Source organism: Silurus aristotelis (assembly GCF_946808225.1).
Source record: "Silurus aristotelis genome assembly, chromosome: 1".
Classification (NCBI taxonomy): Eukaryota; Metazoa; Chordata; class Actinopteri; order Siluriformes; family Siluridae; genus Silurus; species Silurus aristotelis.
Genome location: NC_139574.1, coordinates 5,641,854 through 5,663,241, shown reverse-complemented (window position 1 = coordinate 5,663,241; position 21,388 = coordinate 5,641,854). Strand labels below are relative to the sequence as shown.

The window sequence follows — 21,388 nt, the reverse complement described above, 5'->3', positions numbered from 1 at the left end:
TTCAGCCCAAATCTCAAAAGGTGCTTGACACTCTTTGAAAAGAAGACTTCCAGGACACATTCCAGAAGTGGCAGGAATGCTGGGAGTGCTGTATTCCTGTACAAGGGGACTATTTTGAAGGTGACAGCATGTAAACTGATTAACAAAATACTTTCTTGTGAACAGACTTAGTCTCGAAACTTTTTTTTTTTACCATCACATATACCCAACTACAGGAATCATGTACTGAATCCACCAGTGACCTCCTGACATACCTCTATCTCCCCCTTTAGTTTTTAGATTCTGATTTGCTTCAACCTCATTTCCAATTGTGAATCATCTGTAAAGACTAGTAGAATTAGTTTGGTTAGTGAGTCTGAAGGTCTATAATTTCTCTCTGTGTCTTCTGCAGGTTTCGGCTGGACATTTATCGCTGTCTAGCAAGTCCATCACTTATCATGCTGACAGAGGAAGACCCTATTCTCCGAGCGTTTGAGCTCAGCGCTGACCTCAAGGAGCTCAGCTTGGTTGAGGTGGAGTTCAGGTACAGAGTGAATGAGTCAGACATGGCAAAGATACCAGTTTTATCTTCCTAAGCCTGACAAAACTGACCAGGCCCAGGCCATAATAATCAATAACTGAATGGTGTAATGCTGTTGCTTTTTTCCAATAAAAGTGTTTTCAATAACAATAGCATTTTATGGCATTTAAAAGATGCCTTGAAAAAGAGGCCTTGTTTAGGGCCAGCAATGGTAGGTTGGTGGTGCTGAGATTTAAACTAATGACCTTCTTATCAGAAATCCAATGTCTTAACCACTGAGCTGCGATTTCCCAATGAGTTATATTGTGTCTTATATTGGACAAATGTGCTGGTTTTAATGATTTATGATATAAATATATACCCCCCTGTCCTCTGCACATGTCTCTTTTAAACCAACTACCTGCATGTCTTCCCTCACTAAATTCATAAAACTCCTCCTTGGTCTTCCTCTTTTCCTCCTTCCTGGTGGCTCCATCCTCAGCATTCTTCTCCTGCTTCATATGCCCCATGTTCCTCCTCTGCACATGTCCAACCCATCTCAATTACACCTCCTTACATTACACCTCCTTACATTACATGTGCTGTCCTTCTAATAAACTCATTTCTAATCCTGTTCATCGTCGTCCCTCCCGATAAAAATCTCAACATCTTCAGCTCTGCTACCTCAAGCTCCACCTCCTGTCTTTTACTCAATGCCACTGTCTCTAAACCATACATCATCTCAGGTCTCACCACAGTCCTATAAACTTTCCCTTTCACTCTCACAGATACTCTTCTATCACAAATCACTCCTGCTATCACTCTTCTCCACCCACTCCACCCTGCCTGCACTCTTTTCCTTACTTCTCTAACACACTCTCCATTACTTTGCACTGTTGACTTCAGGTATTTAAACTCATCCAAAAAAAAAGACACTCAGACACAGCAGGGTGTAAATAGGCCAATTATATAAAGTGCTAACACACAACAGGTAATAACAGTCAGATAGCAAGGCAACAACAGATCCTAGAACAAGACAGAAAACAGGACCAAAGCAAAAACAAATGCATGGAATCTGATGCCATGGGAACCCAGGAAGAAAGAAAGAACGAAAGACTCACTAAAAGGACACAAAAAAAGTTTCGTAACTGCTCAACATTTTTCAAACACAAGAGACACAAACAGGCAGAGAGAGAAATAGAGAAAGAAAATTAGCTATGTGTTGTAGTTATATATGGAATAATCATCGTATCAGTTAACTCTTTATCACATTCTCCATCGTACGCCATCCTGCCGAATAACTGATTATCTTCATGCATGATTCTGAGACCAGGTCAGTATCTCTACCCTGTTAAAGAGCAGAAAAAATCAGACCGTTAGATCTTCAGCCTTACTAAGACACTGAGGTAATTGCAGGTCTGTTCCTATTACAATGATGGATAGCGGGTAGCATAATTCATTGGTGCTGAAGGCGATGTTTTTCATTTTAAATGGCCTGTCATAGTTATTTTAGCCTGAAAGCTACAGAGTCTGCCGCCAGCCAGCCTCCACATAGCATGTATTGAAAAAAAAAAACAATGTTCTCAATATACTGCACTGCTGAAACCAAAAGTCCAATATGCATGCTAGTTACAACCAGTATGATTAGTCAAACCAGCACTAAGCAGCATTTCATACAATTTACCTGACTTTTGTTTGGGCCACAGGACTGATTATGAAGAACTAGCCAAGCAGTGCAAGATGTTTGCCAAAGACCTGTTAGCCCAGGCGCGGAACTCCCGCGAGCTCGAAGTCATCCTGAACCACACAAGCAACGAGGATCACGTTAATAAAAGAGGATTACTAGAGGAGCGCATGAACCTCAGTCGACTCAAACTTGCCATCAAATACAACCAGAAAGAGGTGAGAGGACCCGGGAGATAGCTGCTGTATAATGCCAAAAATGCTTATTCTAATTACTGCTATTGCCCAATCCTAGTTCGCTTCATGGTAGTTGAGTTGTGTAGTCAGTCTCATTGTCATAAACTTTAAAGGGGCAATTAGTAATTTTTACACTTTGCTGCCTATTATGGGAATTGCAATTGTACTGTAATAAACATTCTTCCCAACTTCGCCTTAAGGCACACTGACCACAGTTGGAAAATGAGCCACTTTGCATAGCACTTTTCTGGGTACTGATCTTTCTGATATTTCTGGGCCAGAAAAAGGTAAACAAAAGTCTAAAAAAAAAGCTTTACAAATTATACAAGCATATGGTTATTACAGATCTTAATTTTCTTAGAAAATTGAAGGAAATAAGAGTATATAATATTGAATATCATATTAAAGGCAAAAAGAAATTTTTACAATATATTGTTTTAATTGTTTTTCCTGTTAGAATTTTTCCCCCATGTTTTATTGTAAGTTTATTGTAAATTGTTTTATTATTTTGACTGTCTGATGTGACCTCATGACCTCCAGGTCCAAAGGACACAGTCAAACAGTCTTAACCACTGAGCTTCCACTTCCCAGGAGAATCATATTTACGTATATGTATTTTGTACGTCTTTGCAATTTTGCTTTATTCCAGTTCGTGGCGCAGTCTAACTGTCAACAGTTCCTGAACACAGTGTGGTTCGGTGAGATGGCGAGTTACCGGCGTAAGCACACGGGGTTGAAGCTCTTGACGGTTCTGAGCGTAACTTTGCTCTGGCCTCTACTCTCAGTGTGCTACCTGCTTGGGCCACGCTCACGTGTCGGCCACATCATCCACACGCCCTTCGTCAAGTTCATCATCCACAGCGCTTCTTACCTTACCTTTCTCCTACTGCTCAACCTCTACTCACTGGTCTACAATGAAGACAAGAAGAACACCATGGGCCCAGCACTGGAGTTTATCGACTACCTGCTCATTCTCTGGATAATAGGTAAGTGCTGTATCGGTTCTATCATACCCATTGTGACTTACCTGGAGACTTTGGGCTACATCACCATGTCAGACTGTATTGTTTACGTTTTAAAAAAAATCTGTTGGCCAGATGGCTGTATAATTATTTTGTGGTGGAACAAATGATGGAAGTTTCAGAAACCTTTTTACTTTATAAGACATTTACGAAACGATCCAATCTAATGGCAGCAGCTAAATGAATAACATAAGTGATAGTTTGTGTTCTTCAGATGCTTTGGAGCCCCTGGAATTTGTCTAAGAATTATATACAGAATGGTGTGAAAAACAAAAAGCACCTGGTTCTAGAGTCTTCTTGTTGCTAAGAGAAATCAGAAGAGAATGGTTTTAGCTACCAGGAAGAAGAACAACTTAAATAAGCACTCTTTACAAACGTGATGAGCTGAAAAGCATCTCAGAAGACTTGGTCCTGATGGCAAACAGCCAGTTATTTTTGAGGTGGTGGTAGCTCAGTGGTTAAGGCTCTGGGTCACTAATCAGAAAATCATGTTATTGCCAAGCTGCCACTTTTGGGGGGCTTGAGCCAGGCCCTTAGCCTTAAGCTTAACTTACTGTGCTCCAGGGGCACTGTATCATGGCTGTCTGTGTGCACTGACCCCAGCTTCCTGACATCACTGGGAAATGTGAAGAGATATCCTCCTGGTGGTGGGATAGATTATCTAAAGAATGTTTAACTGGACAAACAAGGTGAGTAAAGAATAAAGGAATAATATTATTTTATTTATTTGTTTGTTTATTTATTTATCTACAATTTGGGTACATTATATTTGGATTTTTTTTTTATGACTAGAGAGATATGAGATATATGTGATAAATATGAGGTAGATGTGATAAATGTTATATACTGCATATGAGGTAAATGTGATAAATATGTGATAACTATGAGGTAGATGTGATAAATATGAGGTAGATGTGATAAATATGAGATAGATGTGATAAATATGAGATACCTATGAGGTAGACGTGATAATTATGTGATAAATATGGGGTAGATGTGATGAATATGTGATAAATATGGGGTAGATCTGATACATGTGATAAATATGAGGTAGATGTGATAAATATGAGGTATACGTTATACATGTGATAAATATGAGGTAGATGTGATAAATATGTGATATATATGAGGTAGATGTAGATGTGATACATATAAGATAGATGTGATAAATATGTGATAAATATGAGGTAGATGTGATGAATATGTGATAACTATGAGGGAGATGTGATAAATATGTGATAGATATGAGGTAGATGTGATAAATATGAGAGATGTGATAAATATGTGATAAATATGAGATAGATGTGATGAATGTGATAACTATTAGGTAGATGTGATAAATATGATACATATAAGGTGGATGTAATAACTATGTGGTAGATGTAGATGTGATAAATATGTGATAAATATGAGGTAGATGTGATAAATATGAGATAGATGTGATAAATATGTGATAACTGAGGTAGATGTGTTAATTATGAGGTAGATGTGATAAATATGATACATATAAGGTGGATGTGATAACTATGTGGTAGATGTAGATGTGATAAATATGTGATAAATATGAGGTAGATGTGATAAATATGAGATAGATGTGATAAATATGTGATAAATATGAGGTAGATGTGATAAATATGTGATAAATATGAGGTAGATGTGATAAATATGAGGTAGATGTGATAAATATGTGATAAATATAAGGTAGATGTGATAAATATGAGATAGATGTGATAAATATGTGATAAATATGAGGTAGATGTGATAAATATGTGATAAATATGAGATAGATGTGATAAATATGTGATAAATATGAGGTAGATGTGATAAATATGATGTAGATGTGATAAATATGTGATAAATATGAGGTAGATGTGATAAATATTTGATAAATATGAGGTAGATGTGATAAATATGAGATAGATGTGATAAATATGTGATAAATATGAGGTAATTGTGATAAATATGAGGTAGATGTGATAAATATGTGATAAATATGAGGTAGATGTGATAAATATGAGATAGATGTGATAAATATGTGATAAATATGAGGTAGATGTGATAAATATGTGATAAATATGAGGTAGATGTGATAAATATGAGATAGATGTGATAAATATGTGATAAATATGAGATAGATGTGATAAATATGTGATAAATATGAGGTAGATGTGATAAATATGTAATAACTATGAGGTAGATGTGATAAATATGTGATAAATATGAGGTAGATGTGATAAATATGAGATAGATGTGATAAATATGTGATAACTTTGAGGTAGCTGTGCTAAATATGTGATAAATATGAGGTAGATGTGATAAATATGAGATAGATGTGATAAATATGTGATAAATATGAGGTAGATGTGATAAATATGAGGTAGATGTAATAAATATGTGATAAATATGAGGTAGATGTGATAAATATGAGATAGATGTGATAAATATGTGATAAATATGAGGTAGATGTGATAAATATGTGATAAATATGAGGTAGATGTGATAAATATGAGATAGATGTGATAAATATGTGATAAATATGAGATAGATGTGATAAATATGTGATAAATATGAGGTAGATGTGATAAATATGTAATAACTATGAGGTAGATGTGATAAATATGTGATAAATATGAGGAAGACGTGATAAATATGAGATAGATGTGATAAATATGTGATAACTTTGAGGTAGCTGTGCTAAATATGTGATAACTATGAGGGAGATGTGTTAATTATGAGGTAGATGTGATAAATGTGATACATATAAGGTGGATGTGATAACTATGTGGTAGATGTAGATGTGATAAATATGTGATAAATATGAGGTAGATATGATAGATATGAGCTAGATGTGATAAATATGTGATAACTATGAGGTAGATGTGATAAATATGAAATGTAAGTAATGTAAGAACAGAGTAAAGTGCGAGTGCACTGTCAGAGGTGACCATGTGCAAGTGTATACAATGTCAAGGTTGCATATTTTAGCAGAATGAGTGGATGTCTATAGTAAACTGTTAAAAGTCCTAGATGTGTGCAGATGTGCTAATGTCCAATGTGCATTTTTATGCAAAGTAAAGTGACTGAGTGCGAGTGTGTGTTACTGTCCATTGAGTGACCATTAATGTCCATAGTGCTCAGTTAAGGAGGTGGGAGCAGGGTCATGTTGTGGGAGGGGTGAGAGGGAGCCTTCACAATGGCAGGGGCTCTCGTATGCAGCCTGTGATTTTAGAGCTTTTTCAGCTGTAATGTGGAAGTAAGTATGCATATCTGTAGTTCACTTTTAGCTTAATAACTAATGTCCTTCATACTTACATAAAAATATGTTTCCAAGATTGTATCAGTTTAGGGTTAAGCTGGTACACAATTTAGAATGTTTGTATTGAAGTATACTGTAGGAAAGGATCCACAAGATGGAGGAAGATCACTGCACTGTGTGTGTGTGTGTGTGTGTGTGTGTGTGTGTGTGTGTGTGTGTGTGTGTGTGTGTGTGTGTGTGTGTGTGTGTGTGTGTGTGTGTGTGTCGCTGTATATATACATGTATGGTTGCAGCTGTGTGGGAACACACTGGGAGGTCTTCATGTTGTGAATGCAGATCCACTGTGCTTTTTTTTTGCTTTAGTGTAATTTATTTAGAGCTTACAGACAGACGCTCATATTGTGTGGTATGGAAAGTGTGTGTGTGTGTGTGTGTGTGTGTGTGTGTGTGTGTGTGTGTGTGTGTGTGTGTGTGTGTGCGTGTGTTTTTGTGTTGACTCCAGTCATATGTACACACACACACACACACACACACACACACACAGAGTGTAACCATAAACAAAGGACAGAGGAAAGCATTTTTCAAACATTTCAGATACTTTTCATAAAACACATCACAATACAAATTTTATTTGTAATATATATACACACACATACACACATACATACGTGTATTATTAACGGCCAATTAATGCAGTGAGCATTTCTGTTTGAACATTTTTATTAAAAATATAAATAAATAAATATAAAATATTAAATATATATTATATTAAATAAAATATTATATAAAATTAAAACCTTTAACGCAACACACATTTAGGCATGACCTTCTTTCTTTACTCAGATATATATTAAAAAAAAAACTGTACCGAAAAAAAAAATGTTTTAATCACTAAATACCGATGTGCCAAGTCTTTATCATAGCAAAACATAGCAAACGTTTTTTTTTTGTATCCGTACTTCGGGTCGAGGGGGCAGAAGTCCAAGCAGATTCCCCAGACACTTCTCTGTGTCCAGGGATCGGGCTGTCAAGGCCCCCGCCTTCGACTGCTGCCCAATCCTCTCAGCACCGGTCCCTTACGGTCCCGGTACCGGTAAGATACATTTAAAACAGATAAATATGTGTGATTAAGTTGCGATTAACTACGAGTGAATTCATGACAGTCAAGCGATTTAATCGAGTGACAGCACTAATATATATGATTCACCCCTATTACGATGCAGTGTGATCCGCTTGCAAATCCATTCAACACAATGCAATTCAATGCAACAAGATATAATGGTAAAAATATGATGCTTAATCTGGCACACAAAGTTTTATTTCTTTGGTTCAGACCATAACCAAATTATCAGTTTACTTAAGTGTTTTCTGACTTCTAACACATGGTCCTTTCACATAGGGGTCTTTGTAACAGCAGTGGTGCTGAGAGAATGCTATCTATCACACCTTTAAAAGAAACTAAAAGGTCAGACAGAGGTGAAATTAAGGGCTGATTTAGGAGACAATGTCAGATTATTAATTTGTTTGCTGTAATTTTGCTGACGTTTGCTGTATGTTGCATAACTCAAGACATTTAAACCTATATTTAATGAATCTATATCAAATGAAGGGGCACAAATTATAAATCTAGTCACCTTCATTTACTCCTATGAACCATGTAGCCATAAATCAATTAACTTTTATTTTTAATGAGCAAGATGTGATGGTTGAGAGGGAACAATTCCCTGTAAGGAAGAAACCTTAAGTGGAATCAGACTCAGAAGGGAACCTCATCCTCACACCAGACAGCATTCATTATACACTGGTTCCAACATTGATGAAGTTATCAACTATTGACTGTAAACTGTTCACTCAAAAGTAATCTCAGTTCCGTTTGCATTCGAATGTCCGAAGTCAAATTTGCATTTCCGATGCCTTGCACTGAAAACTGTTAATCAAGTGTCGGGGGTGGGACTGTATTATTGGGCGTGTTTGTATGGGAAGAGACGACACTCCTAATCGACGGCCAAAATGGAAAGTGCCAGAAATAAACAATGGAGGTAGCCAGTGAAATTGTAGAGGGCATTATGATCGTGCAGCAAGTTGGTGACAGTTCAGTTTTCGCTGCACGACATCAAACCGTGCAAGGGTTTGTAAATTTAAATGCAAAAGGAATTGCGATTCCATTCGAGTTTTGGCAGGAGAGAAAGTGAAAAAGCAAACTTGGTGATTAATATTGCTCTTTAAATATCACTTGGTCATAACTTGTAAGACATGGGAACTACAGTTGCAAACAGAACTTGGTTTCACATTTGAAACGCAAACTGTAACGCAGCATTTGCGATTGCATTTGGATTACGTCACAATTTATGCGTCCACGTGTGGAAAATGCAATTTGAAATTCCTTTTGAATATTGTCTGGAATATCCTTCTTTCAAGACGTCCATTGTTAAAGACATGGAGTTTAATTGAATACTTTGGGATGAATGTGATCACTGACTGCACCCCAGGCCTCCTCATCTCCTCACCTCCATCAGTACCTGCCTTTACTAAAGACCTTGTGACTGAATGAGTGCAGATCTCCACATACACACTCCAAAATCTAGTGAAACATCTTCCCAGAAGAGTGAAGGTTCTTACAACAGAAAACAGGGACTACATGTGAAATGGGAAGACCAAAAGTACATACCAATCTTATGATCAGGTGTTGACCAACATTTTGTACATTTGCATAGTAAAACTGCAGAATCGAGTACAGTGATTTCTAATGAAATAGGTGGTGAGTGTATCAGGGGTTTAGAATAAGTGCATTAATAGAAGTGCACTAATAGGCATTTCTGTGATGTATGGATTCAAATACATGCAAGTGTGTATTGTATCCAAGTGGGGAAAAACTAGGTCTATGGATGGATGGATGCATAGATGGATGGATGGATATCACAATATCAATCTTAAATTGTTATCCTCCCAACTCACATTAAAATATGTTTAAGTTACAATTGTAATTTATTTTTCGGACAACAGAGGACTCTTTAAATGGCAGATGGCTTTGTGGCTTCAGCTTTATTTCGTTGCTACATCTTTTATGATCTTTTATATGTGTATGTAGGCACACTTTTGTGTAATCTGGGTCGTTTAAATGAAACTTTTAAACACTTCAAATATACATTTTACCAAAATTAGCAAGGATCAGTGGGCAAAAAAAACCTCTGTAAAGGAATGTCAGGAATTCTTTATATCTTAGTCTTTAAAGCTGTAGGGGTGAGTGTGTGTACTGATGGATAATTTCTCTCTCTCTCTCTCTCTCTCTCTCTCTCTCTCTCTCTCTCTCTCTCTCTCTCTCTCTCTCTCTCGCTCTCTCTCTTTTTCTCTCTCTCTGCAGGAATGGTGTGGTCAGATGTGAAGCGTTTGTGGTACGAAGGCCTAGAGGACTTCCTGGAAGAGTCGAGGAACCATCTAAGTTTTGTGATGAATTCTCTCTACCTGGCCACCTTCGCACTGAAAATAGTGGCTCACAGCAAGGTTAGATATTAAAGTAGACAATCATCCTTAAAAAACAAACATTAACAATGGAGAAAAAATACTAGTACTGAGCGCTTGTGCATGTAATTCAAACCTGCTGGCTCTTTTAGATCTTCACACACTGTACTGAGGGATCTCCGAATACCTCTGTATAAAAACGTCTGATTCGTACCACAGATGGTACTTTGGTTGGATGTTAACGTGAGCCGAATAAATGCGATGAGATAAATGAGGATATGATTTATAGTGAAAAAATATCGACAAAAATTTTGCATTTTGCACAGAAATGTGAAAGAGATTTCCAAACTTTTGACAGGCACTGTATGAAACCTCGTGTCAAAATGGTTTTCCCTCTGCTTGTTCTCTCAGACATATGGAATGTTGAATAATTGATTATGTTCAGTGTGAGAGTGCCTGCTGTGGGCAAAACCTTAAATCCTCAGTATATTACTATATATATATATAGTAACAGTACATCCTAAAGTGTTTCAATTGGATTACATCAGCAATTTGTCACAGCAATCTTCTTTTTAGTAAAAAAGAGTCAGCTGTTATATAGCGCACCTGGAGCACAGAGGGTTAAGGGCCTTTCTCAAGGGCCCGAGAGTGAAACCTTGGCAATACTGGGGCTTGAACCCCTGACCTTTCACATAGCAACCAAGAGCCTTAACCACTAAGCTACCACTTCTCCTAAAAATCAGTAAGAGATGTGTCCTGACTTTTATAAGCAATCAGACTTAGGATGGTCAAAAATACTGCACATTTTCAGCTCATGGAGAATGAATCCATAATAAAACACTGGGGTCGCAGGTTTGACATGGCGAAGTGGTAGTTCAGTGCTTAAGGTTATGGGTTACTGATTGAAGCATTGGGGGTTCAAGCCCTGGTATCCCCAATCTGCCACTTTTGGGACTCTTGAGCAATGCTCTTAAACCTCTGTGCTCGAGTGGTACTGTACATGGCTGCCCCCAGCTTTCTAACATCGGTCAGATATGCTAAGAAAGAGTTTTATTATGCTGTAAGGAACATGTGACAAGTATAAATCACCTCACCATATTGTACAGCTGACATGCTTTTATCCTCTCATGCATTACAGAATGTAGAGCTTTCAGATACTGGACACACTTTATATTTTCTGCCAGTAAAGTCTGGAAAATGTGGTCCCTTTCTTGACATAGACAGCCACAGACATCAGTGACAAGTCTAAGTATTGGCTTGGTCAGAAAGTTACATTTGGGATCTATATTGTTTGGAATTTTCCATCAGATTTGAAAATGCACATTAATGTAATGTAATTGAGTCTAGAAAAAGCAAAACTGGAACTGACTATAGAAATTACAGTACAGTTAGACCCCGACCTACGACCACTCGACTTATGACATTTCGGAGATACGACAGTCACCTTTGACGAAAAAAAAAAAAAAAAAAGTCACTCTTCGTGACTTATGACCTGATGGACTTACGACCGTTTTTTCGGTCCCTATCTACGTCGTGAGTTGGGGTCTACCTTTACTTAGATTCGGTATCTTTTGCAACGAAAGTAGCTCCCTCTATTGACAGGAGTGGAGAGTTTGCATGGGCAAACACAACTCACTTTTTCTCAATAACACCAATCAGCTTGATGTGCCTTCTCAAAAAGTTCACTTATTATTAGTAAGTGTACATGTATTTTATGTGAGAGAAGTCTTTCTCTGTACAAGTTAAATAGAAATGATAACGCATTATAGCGAATGTGATGTGTGTTCATTTGCATTGGGGTCAACAACATTACCATTGTTTTGTTTTTGTTTGAAACATATATAGAAAGGAGTATTTGTGACTTTTTTTTTTTTAGCTCATATTTTTCCGAAAGTGTAGCTTGCCTCCTTTTTTCTCACCAGGAGAATCAGCTGTATGGTCCATGCTATAAATCTGATCAGGTATTTTACGGTTCACAGGAAAAAATGTGGCACTCAGTCAAGTTTATAGTAACACCTTTCACTTCTTTTCAGCTCGCTCACGGATTGAGGCACACATCCATCAGACATCACAATCTTGCTGTTAAACATGCCTTAGACACAATAGGTGATTATTCGATGTGTTTGTTTCTAACAAGTGTGTGTTTGTCTACGTGTTGATCCAGTTTGAGAACGGACACACTGACCGAAAAGACTGGGACGCCTCTCACCCAATCCTGGTGGCCGAAGGACTTTTCGCCTTCGCCAACGTCCTGAGCTACTTGCGTCTGTTCTTCATGTACACCACCAGCTCTATCCTCGGCCCTCTACAGGTAAACAACAGAAGTGCTTTTTACACACAGGTATTACACACAAACACACACCACTCTGTACACAGATAAGCACTACCAGCTGTGTTTATGTCCATCTCATCACCAGCACATTTAGAACTGGTCTAACCTCCTCTCTATCTACTTCATCTCCAGTTATACATGCAACGTGTCCTTCACGTACACATACACAAATCAATGATGCAATTTGCTAAAATCATTTAAGTTCATTTCTTTTCCTCATTAATGTACACATAGCACCCTATATTGACAGAAAAACACAGAATTGTTGACACTGTTGCAGATTTATTAAAAAAGAAAAAAGAAAATATCACATGGTCCTAAGTATTCAGACCCTTTGCTCAGTATTTAGTAGAAGCCCCCTTTTGATCTAATACAGCCAGGAGTCTTTTTGGGAAAGATGCAACAAATTTTTCACACCTGGATTCAGGGATCCTCTGCCATTCCTCCTTGCAGATCCTCTCCAGTTCTGTCAGGTTGGACGGTAAACGTTGGTGGACAGCTATTCTTAGGTCTCTCCAGAGATGCTCAATTGGGTTTAAGTCATTGCTCTGGCTGGGCCATTCAAGAACAGTCACGGAGTTGTTGTGAAGCCACTCCATCGTTATTTTAGCTGTGTGCTTAGGGTCATTGTCTTGTTGGAAGGTAAACCCTCAGCCCAGTCTGAGGTCCAAAGCACTCTGGAGAAGGTTTTCGTCCAGGATATCCCTGTGCTTGGCCGCATTCATCTTTCCCTTGATTGCAACCAGTCGTCCTGTCCCTGCAGCTGAAAAACACCCCCACAGCATGATGCTGCCACCACCATGCTTCATTGTTGAGACTGTACTGGACAGGTGATGAGCAGTGCCTGGTTTTCTCCACACATACCGCTTAGAATTAAGGCCAAAAAGTTCTATCTTGGTCTCATCAGACCAGAGAATCTTATTTCTCACCATCTTGGAGAACTCCATGCGGGTTTTCATGTGTCCTGCACTGAGGAGAGGCTTCCGTCGGGCCACTCTGCTATAAAGCCCCACTGGTGAAGGGCTGCAGTGATGGTTGACTTTCTACAACTTTCTCCCATCTCCCGACTGCATCTCTGGAGCTCAGCCACAGTGATCTTTGGGTTCTTCTTTACCTCTCTCACCAAGGCTCTTCCCCCCCGATAGCTCAGTTTGGCCGGTCGGCCAGCTCTAGGAATGGTTCTGGTCGTCCCAAACGTCTTCCATTTGAGGATTATGGAGGCCACTGTGCTCTTAGGAACCTTAAGCGCAGCAAAAAAATTTTTGGAACCTTGGCCAGATCTGTGCCTTGCCACAATTCTGTCTCTGAGCTCTTCAGGCAGTTCCTTTGACCTTAATGATTCTCATTTGCTCTGACATGCATTGTGATCTGAAAGGTCTTATATAAACAGGTGTGTGGCTTTCCTAATCAAGTCCAATCAGTATAATCAAAAATTTCTGGACTCAAATGAAGGTGTAGAACCATCTCAAGGATGATCAGAAGAAATGGAGAGCACCTGAGTTAAATATATGAGTGTCACAGCAAAGGGTCTGAATACTTAGGACCATGTGATATTTCAGTTTTTCTTTTTTAATAAATCTGCAAAAAGGTCAACAATTCTGTGTTTTTTTTGTCAGTATAGGGTGCTATGTGTACATTCATGAGGAAAAGAAATGAACTTAAATGATTTTAGCAAATGGCTGCAATATAACAAAAAGTGAAAAATTTAAGGGGGTCTGAATACTTTCCGTACCCACTGTATATATATATATATATATATATATATATATATATATATATATATATATATATATATATATATATATATATATATATAGACAGGTCTGGTGAGAAAATGTGAAGTAATCAATGCACTACTGGAGTATTGGGTGAAAAAGTATTGGCACCCGTGACTGTATTTGGTCACTCTAGCCTTACATTATTTATTAAAGATGGCATGCTGGTGTTTGTTGTAATACGTGAAACTGGTTGATTGTAAATGATAAGGTGTGGATCAGCGATTAAGGGTTTTACATTTATGACGGAAAATATGGCGATGTTTGGATCGGAAATCCAACATCATAACCACTGAACTACCACTTCCTAAGCCCAGGTGTTTGGATTGCTGTTTAGAAGGTAATAAATCTGAAGCAATGGTAGTGAAAAGCTGTCTTAACTTTGGACCAGTAGTTCAGCACCAGTTTTTCCCCCATCTACCATCACCCTACTGAACTCCACACTACACCGCTAGGACTCTGATGGTTCACTGATACTTTACTGATTCTACTGCAGCAATCATCATGCAGTTCTGCTCAACCAGGTTTATTCTATATCATTCTGGACAATTATTTATTTATATATCATTGTTGTTATTATTATTATTGTTCTATTCAATCATTAAATTCAATTAACCTATATATAATACTTTATATATTCTAGATTATCATCATATCTATGTATCATCTGTATATACACTGTGTATAACTTGTGTACAGTTGTACATACAATGTTCCTATTCCATATTGTACATTTTTATATCCCACATTATCTACTAAATATGGTGCTTTACACACATACTGCACTAATATGACTTCTATATACTGCTGCACATTTCTACACTCCCACTGTCTTCATATTTATTTGTTGTACTTATCTATCTATCTATCTATCTATCTATCTATCTATCTATCTATCTATCTATCTATCTATCTATCTATCTATCTATCTATCTATCTATCTATCTATTTATCTATCAATGAATAAATGAATGAATGAATTAATTAAAGCAGTAGTAGTGCAAAGCTGTCTTAACCCTCAACTGTTGCATCAGAGATTCTTGTATCCCGACCTATTTAAATATCTTATATCATGTATATCTTGCCAAATAAGCACATGTAAAAGTACACTTTTGCACATGCTATGAGGAACCCAGTCTCGTTATCTTATCATGTATATCCTACAAATATCCAAATATATGTGGGCCCCAGTAGTAAATCCTGTGTATGAGAAACAGTGTCCAGCCTTCATTGTATTTCCTCTGAAAAAAAGCTATAAAGTATTTTACAGGGTCACGTGAACAGTATGAGGTTATCTGCTCTCGGGAGCCCTTTTAGAATGTCATTGTAACAAAATGCTCTCAAGCTGCAATGAGAAATCTTTAACAGATGTGTTTCAAGTGACAGTAAATTAGGCCAGAAGTTATATACAGAGCTGCAGAAAGATTTACAGCAACAGAGCATATCTGTTAGAATTTAGCTCCATCAATTTCACTTAGAAAAAGGCAAAGATACATTTCCATGTAAAAGCTCAGTATTTCATTGGAAATGAAGCAATATACAGTGTAGAGTGTGTGGTCAGATGGTCTGTAGATTAGATCGTTAACAGAGAAAGCTATGTTTCTAGTTCCTGTTGTACTTAGTTGTTTAATGGCTCAACAAAAAAATATTAATTGAGCATCACAATATCTGATCTCGATGTTGAATATTGTATTCTGATGAGTCAGAAGGTTTCGGTTCATTTTCTTTGTTACTGTACACAAATTGTTTTCATAGTAACTTAGGTAGGGACTCAGCTGTGAGTTTGTCTTATTGGAGAAGCTGGCAATGAAGAAAAATGTTTTGTAGCCTCTATAATGTAAATGACGACAGGAATTTCTAAGACATTTCAAAGCATTAAATGTAACTTTAAATGGATAACAATATACAACAGTGTGATTTCAAATAGAAATTTAAAAAATGGGAATCGTCAGACATTTTTACACAGGGTCTCAAATTTATTTTTGGAATTGGGGTTGTACATACTGTATGGTGGAGAAGTCAGGCGTGCCAATACTTTTGCCCATACAATGACCTGTCGAAAATGTCAAAGCTTTTGATTATTAGTTAAAAATGTAAACGATCAAAAAGAACCTCTTTTACAAGAAATATGAATTTACTGGTGTATGGTTGTAATCAAAAATAGAAAAATGTAAGAAAAAGAGAGAAAGATTTGTAAAAGTTCAAAAGTTTTCTCCCAAAAATACTTTACACCAAAGATTTTATTCAAGTAACAATAGTTTCTATGTTATGGAAGCTGACATAGTCGACTCTTATTAATGAGCCGAATCAAATTATTTGTCTGAATGCAAAAAATCTGAATTATTCTAAAAGTAATATGTAAAGTGGCCTGAGTGTTTGAGCCTATGTTTAATTTATCATTGCAAAATAATTAGTACTTGGTGTTCAGCATCTGGCCCAGATGTGCTTTGTGTAATTTTTGTTTTTTGAGTGGTTTAAGAAGATTAAAGGACTTTATGGTATTATGATGATGATGATGATGATGATGATGATGATGATGATTATAAACATTTTACCATTTATATGGCAGCTAGCAAGTTTTAATGAATCTATCATCAATCAACCCACATTCCCTACCTGATGTTTGACGAATAAAAGGGAAGAAAAGAGAAATTACTTGTTAGGGGAAAAAAACACATATTTATTCAATAATATAAATGTAAAAAATAACAGATTTTGATTCAGATCTGATTTTTGTTTATCAGAAAGGCACAAAATAAATGGTGCAATTATTGCAAATTTGACACAAACTCCAAAAGTTGAACTGAACAAAATCCAAGATGGCCGCCATCATACGCTATTAAGCGACAGTGAATGTTCATGGTTTCAGATGACTGTGTAAAAATCTATAAGTCTGGACAAGGTTTTGAGTATGATATTAACATAAATATAGATGTTTGCTAGTTGTTATCTTTGTAGCTCTGGTGTACTTCAGATTCCAGACATGTTTTTCTTCATAGACAAAACATTTCAGTGGAACTTTATTGTCATGTTTAATATTTAGAAGAACTTCCCCTTGCTGCAGCCACTATTTTGACTCCCTGTATCTGCTTTATTTATCCTTTAGCACACAGTAGGTGTCAAATAAAAAAAAAAAGGCACCTCAAATCATTAAAAATTAAACCAAAATAATAGGATACTTACCATTTACAGAAGTCAAGTGATTCAGAGGTACGCTATTAGCATTTAGACACCACACAGACATGATCTTGCATGTATTCAGCTTGTATTTAAATGCCAGCTTGTTGCTAGTGATCTTTCTGCATGGAAATCGACGCTAGCTCACATATAATTATTACACTCCATCAAAGTAGCAAAGCAGAAGAAAAAGCTTGTCTTCTTTTTCGCTTCTCTGGTTTTGATTATGTAATGCTCACAGGATTTGCCTGATAACCAGATGGATTCTAAAGAATTCTCTCTTTCCGTCTTTTCTGTCAAAATCAATTCTCTCATTTCCTTCAGTCTCTTCGTTGTCTGCCGGTTTTGTGTCGGATCTTCGTCAGTTTTTTCAAGATTGCTTACAAAACAGCACGTAGTCCTATGGCTATTCTTATTCATGCGGATTTGTTGCATAAAGCAAATCTTTCTATGTTGCACTTTCCAGGCTTCCCTAATAGCAGCAATGCAACAGCTATAATAAATACGCATTATGAGAAATACTGTATATCCATGTTTTTTTGCTGCTGTGATTTTTGGATGCTGTTTGACTTTAAAACAGTGGCTGAACTGTGTGTTGAGTGATGTCCTGTTATTCTAGCTCAAATCATTATTTTGAGTGCTCGAATACCTTTTCCATGGTTTCCTCTGTTCTGGGAGAGGAGCTCATGCCGTGACATCACTGCCTGGCATGACAGCATGGAAATGTGCTCGAAAATATGGAAGGTATTTTTCTCTCTCTCTCACACACACACACACACACACACACACACACACACACACACACACACACACACACACACACACACAGACTCTGTTTGTCTCTCTTCTTGCTCTTGTTCAGTGAGACTTTATACATCCAGACATTTAGTACACTGACTTATGTGTTTCAGTAATTTGTGCACAAAGCCAACTTTATGAAGATGCTTTACATGGCCTTTGGGATGAATGTGAACACTGACTGCACCCCAGACCTCCTCACCTCACCTACATCACTACCTGACTTTACTAACACTTTGAATGAGCACAAATCTCCATAAGCACACTCCAAAATCTAGTGGAACATCTTCCCAGAAGAGTGGATGGACTTATAAGAGCAAATAGTGACTAAAAGTGGAATGGGATGTTCAAAGACCTGACTATAAGATTTATATGTGATTATTGGGTCTGTTAATTAAACACATTTTTGAGTCGATAAATAAGAATAAACACACAAAACAAGAGAATAGACTACTGAATTAAGATTGCAGAAAAAAATATTTAAACTAAAAAATAAGCAGGCATTAAATAGACAAAAATTAAAATTAAATGGGAAAAATGGAGACCACACAAAAGCACACAGGAAGCTTAAGAGGAAAGAAATGCGTTCAGGTTACAAAAAAAATCTACACGATAAATAAAACATTTATTAAGCGATGTATTTTTTACACACCGCTGAACTTCTCATGATGTGCAAGACAAATCCTGCTGGGTGGCAATATCAAAAAATAATCAGCTTTGCCTCATGGTGTTTTTCCTTCTGCTTCATCTGTTTGTGTTATTAATGCTGGCCAGCTTTGCTGAGGATTATCTATAAATCCAGTATTTATGCAGTATCTGGTGTCTGAACCAAACCCCACTGGGTGTTGACTCAGCAGCCTTCCAGACATTCTGTTGCGCCATGTTTCCATCCACCCGACGGTCTGACTACAATACTGTTAAAATAATTCCAGAAATTTTGAATCATCACTGTGTAAGATGTTCTCATTGTTTTCTTTTCCTCTGGAGGGAGAGTGGAGGATTGGATGCTTGTATAGATGGATTCGTTTTGTTGTTACTGAGCTGGTCTGAACCCTGAACACTCAGCCATCTGGATATTATCCTATGCCACATCTAGAAACATTGATATTAAATCAGTCTGGTAGAGCAACCATATTAGCTATGGGGAATTGCCCTTTGCTTGACTTCACCATGATTGTAGAATAACTCATACAAATTGAGAGAAAAAAAAAACACTGTCCTCCACTCGCTCCCTATGCCTCAGTGTAATTAAATTTAGGACTTTATAAGAAAACTAGTTATTCTTGTTGGTATGTAGACTATGTATACTGTGTGTATGTATGTGTGTATATATGTATATATATATATATATATATATATAAATTATTTGATCCCCCGCTGACGGTCGCTTTGAGGATGGATTTGGACTGTAGTTAATGTCAACAGTCTGCTATATTGACTCAGGACTACTGTACCCCGCAACATCGTATATCTGTGATAAATGGACATTTGGTGCAACCCAGTTGAGGACGAGGTTCCCTCTTAAGTTTGGTTCCTCTCAAGGTTTCTTCCTTGTGCCATCTCGGGGAGTTTTTCCTTGCCACAATCACCATCAGGGACAAACTTACACTTATAAAGAACATCTTATTCCTTTTTATCACCACATTATCTGTATAAAGCTGCGTTGAGACAATGTTCATTGTTTTTTTTAAGTTATAAATTGATTTGCATTTTGATGAGTGAAATAGGTATTTGATCCCCTTTCAATCAACAAGATTTCTGGATCCCAGGTGTTGATACAGGTAACGAGCTGAGATTAGGAGCACTCTCTGAAAGGGATCAATCAATCACATTTTAAACTCTCCACCATGGCCAAGACCAAGGATGTTAGGGACAAGATTTTAGACTATCCCAAAGCTGGAATGGGCTCAAAACACCATCGTCAAGCAGCTTGGTGAGAAGGTGACAACATTTGGTGCGATTATTTGTTTCTTCCTTGAAGCACTTTTGATAGATTCTGACCACTGCAGACCAGGAACATCCTACAAGAGCTGCAGTTTGGGAGATGCTCTGACTCAGACGTCTAGACATCAAAATTTGTCAAACTCAAAATCAAAATCCTTACGTTTGCCCATTTTTCCTGCTTCTAACATTAACTTTAATAACAAAATGTTCACCTGCTGCCTAATTAGTAAATCCACCCACTAACAGGTTTCATGATGAAGAGCTCATCAGCGTTACTCACTTCCCCACTCATAAAGTTATAATGTCAATGTTATGCCTGGTCAGTGTATATACAGATAAGATACAGATCTATAATGATAAACTAGAACATGCTATGATTTTACAATTATGTGCACTTATAATAATTATGTATGTACATAGTGGAGCAGAACTGTTTGATGTTCACAGGCAGTGAAATCAATGAAGCATCAATGAGACATCAGTGTCAAAGAGGTATTCAGTAGGGTGGTAGTGGTTGTGGTTTTCAGTATTCAAGTAGTGAGATGTCTCAGTGAGCTTTTGTTGGAAAACCATATATGTGTATATACAGTATGAAAGCCAGGGACATTCTTGCCCCTTTCAAACCTACATTTCTGTATATGAACCTAATGTTTGTCCCGCCAACAAAGCTCACACTAATGCTACATTCCATAGAACTTCCAAGTCGGAAATTACAATTTGTGGGTTGCATTGTTTATTGTTTTACAAGTCGGAGATCGTAAGTTCAAAGGAATATGATGTACATTAATGCAGAAATAAAACTGAGCATGTGAAAGTAAAATGTACGATTGAGTGTTACTCTTCCCTGTAACTTTATGTTTAGAAGTGTTGCTGTATGTAGTATTAACATCATCCTTTCTCTTCACTTATACCATTTATTTTTCTTTTTTTTCTACATAAGATCAGGTCAGAATATTAGACCACGCCCATTAGATACGTGTTTCTAATACGTGTTACGTGATACGTGTTCCCCAAGTTCTGTATCATCCAATATTTAATTATCATGTACCATTTCCCTGAACTTCTGTGGAATAGAGAGAGTGTTCTATCTGACCGAGCTTGATTAATGATATCATGCAGCTAAATATTTGCTATATATATTATTTGCTCAACCTTTTCTCTAATTTAAATAAACGTCAGCCCAAAAATAGCAACCTAAAGTCTTTT

At 37.1% G+C, this 21,388-nt stretch overlaps 1 protein-coding gene and 1 long non-coding RNA gene across 2 annotated transcripts in view; one reads left to right on the top strand and one right to left on the bottom strand.

Moving 5' to 3' along the window:
• Positions 1 to 21,388, top strand: part of trpc1 (transient receptor potential cation channel, subfamily C, member 1) — a 42,369-nt gene that overhangs the window by 15,751 nt on the left and 5,230 nt on the right. The window contains exons 5-9 of the mRNA XM_083545911.1: positions 392 to 523; positions 2,206 to 2,401; positions 3,069 to 3,405; positions 10,059 to 10,198; positions 12,321 to 12,467. Of these exons, the coding sequence (XP_083402037.1) occupies positions 392 to 523; positions 2,206 to 2,401; positions 3,069 to 3,405; positions 10,059 to 10,198; positions 12,321 to 12,467 (952 nt within the window). The remainder of the gene's footprint in view (positions 1 to 391; positions 524 to 2,205; positions 2,402 to 3,068; positions 3,406 to 10,058; positions 10,199 to 12,320; positions 12,468 to 21,388) is intronic.
• Positions 11,976 to 19,444, bottom strand: LOC310730886. The gene is made up of 2 exons (XR_014535003.1): positions 17,447 to 19,444; positions 11,976 to 12,461 (listed from the first exon to the last, which is right to left on the bottom strand). It is a non-coding gene; the product is annotated as an uncharacterized lncRNA (long non-coding RNA).